Genomic DNA, 11,401 nt, shown 5'->3' with positions numbered 1-11,401 from the left:
GTAATTTTATAATCCAACGGTATTTAGCCTAAGGCTCGATCTAGGTTGTTTTCTTTTTGAAAATAAAATGGAGAAATGAAAAAAATCATTATATTCTTATACTGGTGTCCTTTAGATAAAAAAAAACAAACCACTTAAGACAAAAACTTTCGCCTACCATAAAAATGGGAGCAGTAGAAATCCACCTACTCTAAAATTACAGGGTATATTAAAAGACAGGTTATTGTATTATAGGAACAAACCAGTAATATTTGTATATATTTGCATTATTTTTATAAGATATACATAATGTGTATACAGATAAATAACGATGATAGTTAGTGGTTACATCCGATGCGAGTTCCTAGCTCTGTGTCTGTTGACAAAGCTCAACCTTATGCACGCGCTTAGATAGGTTTCATATATAATCGAAGTAAATACTTGGTAATAAGTTATTTGATTAACCTTTCGCATTTGAAATACTTTGATTTGAAAATTCATATTCGTTTAAATTAATTATTGACAACATCAGACTTATTATTACACACAGTTAATTAGATATTTTTTATATTCTTTCGTATTTCCAGGTCTTCTACCAATAATTTGAAAAAGTTAAAATCAATCCAAATGACTTGTAGTGGAGTACTCGATACTCCTGTTATATTTTATTGTCAATACTTTATTTATTGTCTGAAGTACATGTATGTATAATATAATTATGTATATATAAATTGATACTTTCATTATTTCTCACCAAGTTTTATTGTCTCTGACGCAGTTTGTTAACACTCTCATATATTAATGATCGTTGGTGGCAATACTTAGCTTTGGACTAGGGGAAATATTTATTGTCATATACACATAAAAGACGTTTGGGAAAGGAATCTAAACGGGTGTCAGTATATTAGCAATGAAGGATAAAGTTCTTTGAGCGAGCTCTAGTTCTTGCAAGGTACAACATTGGCACTAATCCTTCAAGAGATAAAATGATAGAGACGATATGATTTGCTTTGATATATATCGTTATTCGATTTGCACTGATATCAGTTACTTCAGTTTTGTAAATATAATTTATACATTGAGAGTTATAGCAATACAGATCCTACAAAGTGGAGCACCTCCAACTACAGCTCTCGATTTCACTCGCTAGCCTCGGTAGTTGAGAGGGCCGCAGGTGTTGTGTGTGACTTGACCAATAAGTTTGGGGTTCTACATTTAGTACATTCACTGAATAGTTCTATATTCCGGCTACGGTATTAAGGTAATCTGTATCGCGTAATTCGCATAAAGAGTATATTGTCGATATTTAGTATTCGTAATTGTCCAAGTTGCGTCGGAATTCTCGTCGATGCAGTGCTGTGATACGCGGCGGAGTGCCCCAAGTGTGGAAGGGCGGATAGACTGGAGCCCCAGAGCGCAGGAGCGGACGCGGAGGGCGTCCCGAGGGCAGCGAGTTGGTGGAGAGGCTGGGCATGCGCGCTGGAGCGGCCTCCGGATCCACGTAGTACTTAGAGAGACGACCGCGTATGCCAGCACCACTCCAATTGATCATCGGTTGGTTGGGGATGAAACACTGCTTACAAACGGCTGCGGTGGGTTGACGCAGTCGCTCGTGTTGGGGGTAGTACCCGACCTGTTGGGGGCAAGACACCGTTCGAATTATTATGTTTCCTCTAGCTGGCTTTCTTCAAGAGGTCTACAGGAATACAGAATAGAAAACAGTTTCGCAGTCAATTCGCTAGGTCCAGGATGCAGTCCATTCGCTAAAGACCCTCCACAGCTATGCTACAGTACAAATTGCAAATAAATAAAAATTAGCAGGAAAACGAAAGATTAAGAAGTCCACAGAAAGACCAGATCATGCCAATGAGCTTAAACATGCCAATACAAACTGAGTATTTTAACACCACTAAATCAAAAATGTAACAATTTATTCTAAATGAATTTATATACAAATGTCTGACAACAGCTATTTTCCAGAATCACACTTGAAGGAGCACCGAACTGCCGAAAGTTTTCTTTGAGTGCACGTTCGTTAACATGATGTATAATACATGGAATTGTATCTACATACTCTTTGAAAACAGCGCCCCTCTTTTCAAGTGCTGTTAAATATGAACTCAAAATATGTTGCATACTTTTGAACTGAAACGTATTACGTATACGCCACTTGTTGAAATCTATCGTGGCTTGTACAGATCAGAACAAGAAAGCTGATTATTAGCGTACCTTTCCCTTGTGCAATTTATTTTTGGACCATTATATTTTTTCAACGTAACTTAAGAAACATCGGCGTGAGAACCTGTTAAAGCTATTCCTTGTAAGCCCACCGAAGGCAGACATAGTGCCGGAAATTAGGCGATTGTCCCCAACGAAGGAAGTCCTTGTGCAAACGTATTCTACTATGTATTCGGAAATCGAATTTCCGAACGTCATTTAAATGGAAAAAATTACATTGAGGTGCCGACGGAAATATCTGAGAAATACGCTTGATTGTTGTTGGGGCTCTCGGCGGACTGGATAATAAAGTAGGAAGTGACACAACGAAATCTCAGCCAGTTTCCCGGCTGAAATAACACAAAGCATTCAACAAATCCCAACAGCCAATTTATGATCAACGACGTCTAACATGCTACTTGTGAAACGTGTCAACAAAACACACTACCACTTGACAGGGGACAGGCACACCAAGGGCCAGAGATGAAAGGTCTCTGGGCCAATTACTAGAACTCGAACAAAAAACAATCATAATTTCCACAACAAAGAAGGAAAGAAGGAAAAGAATAAAATCAAAGTAAGCAGCACACATCGAACCATCGCCATTTACTCATACAAATTGCCTGGCGTCACGTCCCGAGCGACTGAAACGCCCCCCGGCCCCGCCGTAGCCACCACCGCCCCCTGGGCTTCGCAGGTAGCGGTAGCTGGGCAGGAATCCGGAGCGGTACACGGCACCAATGTGGCGCTTCTGCGGCGATGGCAACTGCTCCGTATCCGGCTCCTCATCCGCCTCGTCTGCGACCGCAGTGGCATCGTTGCTATGCTCGATGCCGAACAACTCGGGATCCTTGGAGGTGTCTTTTTTGGGGATGATAATATAAACATATGTACATAACTGTGCTAGAAAAAGTGCCGCATGGCTGCTAGCTAAGGTGCAGGGTGCTGATAAATGTTAGGTGTGCAGAAAGTACTCGGCTTCGGAAGGATTTGATACCCGTACCCGCAAGACTTTAAGTTCAAGTTCTCCCAGGAACCGGCTGAGCACTCACCTAGGAATCTCTTCTCTGCCCGGCGGTAGTCGTTCCAATCCAGGTCAGCATAGCCGGCGTAGCTGGGGTACCACCAGTAGCTCTGCATGGGATCGGCGTAATCGGGGGCGGCGGCGGGCAGGAGCATCTCCTCGTCCTCGCGCTTCTGCTGCACTCCATGGACCGGCGAAGACTTCAGGGCTCCCAGGTTGCGTTTCTCGGCTCCGGCGCGTTGGTTGTGGCTCTGCTGCGAGTTGTAGCGGGCCACGGCGGCTACATTCCGCTTCGGCTGCTCCCGGTGGGTGGAGGGAGCACTCTGCAGGCGGGCCATTGTGGCCAGGTTTCGCTTGCCGTTGGGGATGGGGAGCTGGAAGTCGCGGGCCAGGGTGCCCACGTTGCGCTTGCCATAGGTCATCAATCCGCCGGCCCTGGCCAGGGAGCCAATGTAGCGCTTCTGTTCGCTCGGCTCGCCGGAATCTGCGTCGGCGTAATCCTCGCCAGGCTCCGCCGTGGGCAGCTGTCCGTTCTTGGCGAGGGTGGCCAGACTCCTCTTCGGGGCGTTCAGGAGGCCTTGGGCGGCCAGAGCAGCCACCGAGCGCTTGTCCTCCTCCATGTAGTCTGAGTACTCACCCAAAGGTTGCTCCTCACCCACGGCCAGCTGTCGTTCTCGGAGTAGGTTCTTCAGTTGATTGCGCAAGGCGGAGGCCTAAGGATTAGGGATTTGCGGGATGGAATGGCAGAAAGCAATTTAAGTTCAAAGCTGGGGCAGATGTTGCCTTCCACGGCCTCAGTAAATCCTTTAACGTCAAGGATAAATACGGACTGAAGCAGGTGACTTACGTGTAGCTGGTACTCTGGGTTCATCAGTTGATTTATAAGGGACTCCATTTCGCAGGGCGACACATTGGCAACATCATCCGTAGCGCTCACTACAATGGAGCGTGGCTGGATGGCCTGAAAATAGAAAGCAACATCTACATTTCAATCAGGAATCGGGTCTAGAATGTCGAGTTTGCTCCCACGCTGTGGGATTACCAAAGGAAACGCACATTGTCTCCCACTTAATTGTCGCAATTATTTACACTAAATTGACTTTGAAATGTGTTGACACATGGCGCTTTTTCGACGGTTCAAAGTTTTCCCGTCCTGAATCAAAAGATACCAAGTTACTTTCATGGGCCCTTGGGGTCATTAATTTTCCAAAAGCTTCTCATGAACGATGCATGGTTCTGTAGAAGTACCACTTTCGACTTATTTACTTTATTGTTGCCTACTTTGGAGAGTCCATTAGCGTCCCAAAGACATCGTCATCATCGATGATTGTGCCAGGAGCCCCGGAGTGGGTAAAATCAGATACCACTGTGGTCCAAGCTAACTCTTAGCGACTTCTTGTCGCATTGACTTATCAGCCTTTCAAGTAAAACGAGAAAAACAGCAAAACGAGGAACGAGAATTAGGTTCACACATGACTGTTTAGCCGAGCAACAGGAGTGTCTGAACCAAAGTCATAACATTTTCCTTCAACGTACACGTACAAAACAACATGTGAAGACAGGTCGAAGCAGTTTGTTTGCCAAATGGTCGCTCAACCGAAAGGATAATTCCAGGCCGGCTGGAGGTTATCTCGAAGGCACGAGTATGTGAGCTCCCAGGATGCCTTCCTTTCCAACTGAGTGCCGAGGGTGGTCCAGGACACAGAGCTTCCGCTTTTAATAACTGGCCTGCCGAGAGTACGGGAGGCGGAAGGATGAACTCACAGGATGTGTTGCAGGACGTGCTGGCTGGCGGCGTCTGTGCCCGTAAATCTCATGCAGAAATTGACAGCCTCTTGTAGGACCCAGCTTTCTGTCTTATTAGCACTTGAAATAATAACCCAAAGGTGTTTGTTAAGTCAACTGTTTTCCTTTGGATTTTGTTTGGAATTCGCAAATCGTAGTTCTCCTTTGGGTTTGCCGTCGCTGGGAAAACTTATTTATCAATGTATTGTTTGGCCACAAATCTTTTATAGAACATTCATTCATAAATCTTTTATAGAACATTCATTAATAAAAATGCTAAGAATGGTCAAAATTGTTTTTTTTTTTTTTGTAAAATTAAAGCTTTTTTATCGCGCTGGTGCGAAAAGTACAGTAAACAAAAGCTTATCAAATACAATGGAAAAATGTAAAATATGTATATTAAGAACAAAGTAACATTAAATTACGTCACAGAGGCTTTAACAATTTGTTAGCCATGGAAAAGCGGTCTTGTCGCCAGCATTTCCTAAACAAACAAGTGAAAAATGCCCGATGTAGGGGCGTTGTGCTGCGTGGGCTTGCATAGTCGAGCAGTCCTTTCATGGGAGCCTTGTGTGTTGCGTAACAATTTGTGTGGTTGGGTCCTCGTTTCGCTAATTTTTGCCACTTTTAAAACTGCTGGAGAGAACGTTAAATATTTGGGGTTTACGAGCTATTAAAATTATGAATCTTGCGCAGTTTAATCCGTTTTATTATTCGCCCCTTTAAGCAGGTGGCTCTTTAGCGCAATTAGAATCCCATTGCCATTGTTTGCATAATTAAATTACCTTTTGGCCAGGTCCTGCGAGATCTCAGCAGTTTCGTAGTCTGCTTCTGACAGCAAAACATTCCTTCTGCTGAAATTAGCCGTAATACTTGTGCAGTCGCAATTAAAAGGAGTCCAATTAAAGTTTAAGCTCGACAAGGCGGAAAAAATCAATAAGCAATAAAAGCGAACCTAATTAAACCAACCGTGAGTCCACTCAAGTGGACAGACGCCAGAACATGTCCAATAAACGGCAATGATGGCAATCGGATTGGATTCAGATCGCTTGCCTAATTAGGCGTGAGATTATGCACCATCAGCAATGGCCAGGAGCGCTATTTGAATGGCGCATCAGAAGTCCTGGAGACATTTCGCTACCCTACAGACCGCAAAGGTCCTCTTTCCGCACTCCCCCCTCCCCCGACACTTACTGATTTTCTTGTTTTTCCTGTGATGCCGGCTGAGCCGCTTATGTCGCCTGAGCCCAGCCGCAGGCAAATTTTATTATCGCAGACGTCCTGCCCCTGTTTTTCCATGCCCTCCATGGACAGTTTAATGGTGTACTTTGTTGCTTTTTCTTTTACTTAAATAAATACCGTGCGCAATATTAAAACTTAAGTGCTCTGACCTTCCCGAGAATTTGATCCCGGGGGCGAGGAGCCCTGAGTCCGACAGCGGCATTGCTCTCCGGGAATTTGTGAATGAAGGTGAGACCGAAAAAGGTACAACATTCCAAGGGTATTATGCGTAAAGAATCTTTAAAGTAGCAAAATAGGTTCTGTTAAGGAATTTTCCTTTTATCGAGGAGAAATAATTAAAAAATTCTATTAGTTTGTTAATTGTAATATTCCATTCCTCTTTTAGCCCTGCCAGTAGATGTTTCCATACAGAACTGTTCGTATCCATAACACTAAACTTTCATGGGCCATGTAGCCGAACTGACATTCAGTCTCAAATGCGTCCATTCCGTGTAAATGCCTCAATTAACAGTAATTGTTCTTTCAATGAAACCCACATGTAACTCCTTTTTCTACATCCCTCTGTGGGCAGTTTCAACAGGAGAAATCCAACCTAACAATTCTCATATAAAAATAGTTCGGAAGGCTTGTGGAAATTACTGGCCCAGAAAAAAAATAGAACGGCGGCATATACTCGAAGTTTTTGTACTGATTAATTGAAAAGATAACTCGACCTAAGTACAGAAGTGGTATCAAATTCTAAATGGGTAAGTCCAAAAGGAAATTCTCTATACTCTTGCCTTAGTTTTCCTATCTAAGTCGACATGCGTACATTTATTACATGAATGAATTTATGAACCTAAACGTGTTCGTAATATTTTTATGCAAATTTAATATGTAGTCTTATGATTTTGGCATCTCGCCATAAAGCATGTTGATATACTTGTATGTATAATGAAAATCTTTCGCTTGCAAACGAAACTACCCTCCCTTTGGATTTGTGAAAATATATGCAAAGCAAACATTGGTAATGGCAAAGAAGGGATCTTCATACCCATCTCGCTCAATAACGCGCTTTGTGTGGAGCAGAAATTGATTACCATTGTGCTTCCAATAAAATCAATTTGACTTGCTGGCATTTTAATAAAAATCTAAACTCACAACTGGCGTATCAATGGGAACAAGGCATGAAATTGATATATGAAAGCCTGTTCCCTGTTTTCTGTTTACATTTTCTTATTTGTCCTTTTCGCAGCAGTCTTCGCATAATATATTTTTGGCAGCTGAATTAATCAGAATCGACCCAAAGTGCTCAAAGTTAGGAAACTTAATGGAAAGAAAACAAGACGATAAAGTGTGCGAAAGGTCTAGGAATGGCATACTCATTTAATCAATGTAATCAATCAGTTCTAAAGGACATCTTCGGAAAACTTTTCAGACATTATCAAAAACAATCCTTTTTGTTTAATTTCTTAATGACCCAAAGTCAACATTTGCGAATATTTAAAAATACTCCTTTCAAAAGGAAATGGAAAGTCCGTAAACTTAGTGCATTGCTCATTCCTCCGACTCGTTCGCTGCGTATACGCGATATCCTTATTATGCGAAAGCCCTGGTAAATATGAATATTTATTGTTGTTGATTCGTTCAGTTGGTGGTTATTGATTTCTGTGCTTATTAAATAACAGCGGCGAGCGACAATGACGACTCATATCATAAACCTTTCATATCTGGCCTGGTACAGGAAAAAGGCAAACAGACGCGTTTGTGTCATTTCGATATCAGTTTCCCTTTCACTTCAATTGTGCTGACTCGTTGTCTCTAGTGCAGCGATACATTGCAGTTTTGATAGAAGAAAAAAAGTACTAGCAAGTCTATATTGAACCAAGTTGTACAATAGTTGTCATTGACGTTGCAGTTGTCGCTGACGTAGCTGCTCTCGCTGACGTTGCAGATAAATCCTCACACCTTTGCGAATGTCAATGAAAGATAAGATTCTGATTGAAAGCTTCATAAAAACTTTATACAGGACATATTAAATTTTATCTGAAAATAAAAAATCTGTGTTTTTTTTGCCATCGTTATGTTTTTAAATAGTTTCATTGTATTATATTCGATTTTTATGTACCTAAAAACCGTCTTAATTATTGTCATCACAAAATATCTATTTCCTCATTTTCTTTCAACCTCCATAAAGCTAAAAATTTGTTCTCTCCCCAGCTGAAAACGGATTAGGATCTTGAAACTTGAGATTTCTCAGCGTCTTAAGTCTCTTGCTAACAACAAAGAAACTTTTAATTAATGTTTGGTGAAAGCTAAAAGACGTTTAGTTACCCAACGTAAAGAACTTTCTTTCTTGTATTATGAAAAACAATTTGAGAAAGTGCTTTTAGTTTGCTTTCGGCAGCCAGTTATGACGAACAGCTGTCAGGGGAATACCAAGTTCCGCGAATATGGGTAAATGTCACCATATGTCAGCCAGGGACAATAGAAATGTCAGCCGTCCCGCAAAAAATGTTTCAATGTACAGAAAAGAAAAGTGAAAACGCGAAATGAAAAACTGCACTGCTGGCCTGAACGTGTTGTCCTGACCTGGCCCGAATGATGATGTTGCAACCGCAGCGGCAACTGTTGCAGCAACCAGCCGCAAAAGAGTAATGCTTAAATGGGGCGTGGCGTGGCTTGGCCAATATAAATTACTGCAAAGTGGACGGGGGCCTTGAAAAATGGAGAATAATTTAGTTCTTTTGTTAGTATGGAGCAGAGCAGCTGGAGACAATTTTGTATCTTCTGACAACATAATTTATGGGAAGCGGACACTTCGTCCTGAAATGGTTAGTGGATACATTACAAATTACATATTGGGTTTAAGAAGCAACACAAAGAAAATTCGCAAGTCGGTCAGCTTGGGAAGTACTTATAATTAGCTTTTATAAATACACAAATCTTCTAAGGATTATATCGCATTTTCAATTTCCGCTCGTCGAGAAAAAGCGGGACCCACAAACGAATTTCGCCAAAATTCATGCCCCGCCGCACACGTCAACACATAAAAGATAAATTTAGGAGAAGGCAGCAAGCACGGTCCATGAAGCACACAGACCGAATCCTGCTGATAGCGCTACAAATTTCAAAATTGAAAATATAATCCCCAGGACTTACGGCATTGAGCAGCATGGAGAGCAACAGCATCAGCCGCCTGCTGTTGTGTGCAGATTTGTGCACCGCCTGCATCGTGGATGGTGGATGTCCTCCTGGGAGCGTTTCAACTGCAAAGTCCCTGTTAATTGAGTTTCCTCCGCTATCGACGCGACGAAAGGATCGACCGCACTGGCACTGCCTCACAAATTGAATTGCCTCGCACCCAAAGTAAGCTCCTGCAGCACCCACTTTCTGAAACCGATTCAAACTGTAACGGAAACACAATCGCGTCGCTTTGCTGTTCACCAGCCGCTGTACCAGAAACGTTCGCCACGAAGTCGTCTGCTCGACTGCTTGCCTGTAGCCAGGACCCTCGACTTTTTATACCGAGCGGCCCACGGATAAGCTCTCTCGCGGGAGCGAAACCGGAGCGCCGAGCTCGGATAACGGCTGTCAACTGTTGCTGGCCTGTCCCATCGCTGTGCACGTCGGGCTCTGTTGCGCGTGCAGTGTCCTGTTTTGCGGGCCGCTTATGTAGGTAATGACGTCATGGCGGCTGCAGGACACGAACTCTGTAACTTGTTGGCAAGCCCTGTATATCCAGGCCAAGCGGCATCACAGTGGCTGCAGCGGTACGATAGTACGGAGTGTCACACGGTGAAATTGAAAAGAGCGGATTAGATACACTTTTCCTATGTAGGGGTTTCCATTTTAATTTTGACCCATGAAATTGTTACTCTCACAACCAGAAAATAAACTATTGTACTTTATGGTAGCTTCACTATTTAATAGTAATCTAAGCAACAAATTCTATTGAAATAAGTAGTATTTTTTAATACTATTTTAAATGGCAGTAGTAGTTACGATTATTTAATAATAATAGTACTGTTGCTTACTACTATTTTATTGAATATTTATTATTATTTACTACTGTTAAACATATGATTACATTTGTTAGTGTCATATATCCGCATTAGTACATTTTCGCAATAAAATTTTATATTTATAATATAATAAGTTTTGATAAATGGTAGCTGGGGAATATTTTATAGACTCAAATTTAATTTTCGAAATAAAACCGAACCACGTAGGCAACTACATAAGAACTAGATCCGCAATGGTAAATTTTTAGGTTTACAACTTTATTTTATTTTATCATTCCACTGTGGTGTCCACTGTGCGCGGTGTCGGTTACCGCTCTTAGGGACCAATCAAAGAGAACTCGGTTTCAGCTCTCTTTGAACTTGAGCTCCAGGCCATATGCCGACGCTCTCAGCGGAGCCGTTGGCCGTCCCAAAATCCCAAAGCTGGCCAAGCGGCAGGCCAGGCGAGGGCACTTGCGCAACGCCAGTCGCTAAATTGGCAGCGAACCCGAGATGGAAATCCGAGTTACCCATACGCACTGTGGCCGGCGGTTGGGCGCATCATAACTTTCCAAGTTCCTGAAATATGTGACACTTCTTTTTTGGTGTGGGTTGGATTACAACAGAAAGCAGGAAGCGTTTCTGAAATTCATTTCCCTTCTTGTGCTGACTTTGGGCTGAACACATTAAAACCATCATTTTCTTTAAATATACTTTATTTGAATGATTAAAACCACAATTGGAGTCAATGGCAATATTTAAATACATTTAGGTATTGTTGAAATATTTTCCTAATTGTTTTAATATGAATTACTATATCTTCAATCTGATTATCGCATGTTAATGGGATCGCATGTTAGGGGTGTCGGAAGGAGAATAAAACTCAATAGATTAAGAAAGCACTCCTGAACAAAAGCGTGGTGCGGTTGTTACCTGTCTGCCCGAGTCCCGAAAATAATAAATAACCAAACAGCCGGGAAAGTAATGCCGTCTGACAGACTGCTTACCCCACCCGCCGATTGCAGGCTAAATTTATGCAATTCCTGAATACGAAAATTATGAAGCGTAAAAGGCTGAAACGTAACCACCACGCACACGGCACAGCGGAGCCGCGGTTATGCCCAGATCCCTTAATGCAGCAGGAGCAATGCACAAAGTGCAGAGGCGGTCA

At 42.4% G+C, this 11,401-nt stretch overlaps 1 protein-coding gene across 6 annotated transcripts; it reads right to left on the bottom strand.

The window, feature by feature from the left end:
* Nucleotides 1-208: 208 nt before the first annotated feature.
* Nplp1 (Neuropeptide-like precursor 1) lies at nt 209-9,825 on the bottom strand. Of its 6 annotated transcripts, XM_017074829.4 has the most exons (6): nt 9,686-9,825; nt 9,389-9,619; nt 4,068-4,181; nt 3,249-3,933; nt 2,813-3,057; nt 209-1,612 (listed from the first exon to the last, which is right to left on the bottom strand). In XM_017074829.4, the coding sequence occupies exons 2-6, from the start codon at nt 9,458-9,460 to the stop codon at nt 1,286-1,288; spliced, it is 1,443 nt and encodes a 480-aa protein (XP_016930318.2). In that variant the 5' UTR covers nt 9,461-9,619; nt 9,686-9,825; the 3' UTR covers nt 209-1,285. The 6 variants fall into 6 exon arrangements, with proteins under 6 accessions (XP_016930318.2, XP_016930317.2, XP_016930321.1 ...); XM_017074828.4 differs by having other exon boundaries at nt 9,389-9,731; XM_017074831.4 differs by having other exon boundaries at nt 1,470-1,612; nt 2,807-3,057; nt 9,389-9,731.
* Nucleotides 9,826-11,401: the final 1,576 nt, after the last annotated feature.

Source organism: Drosophila suzukii, chromosome 2R (genome assembly GCF_043229965.1).
Source record: "Drosophila suzukii chromosome 2R, CBGP_Dsuzu_IsoJpt1.0, whole genome shotgun sequence".
NCBI lineage: Eukaryota > Metazoa > Arthropoda > Insecta > Diptera > Drosophilidae > Drosophila > Drosophila suzukii.
Note: the sequence above shows the minus strand (reverse complement) of the source record. Positions and strands in the feature narration are given on the sequence as shown.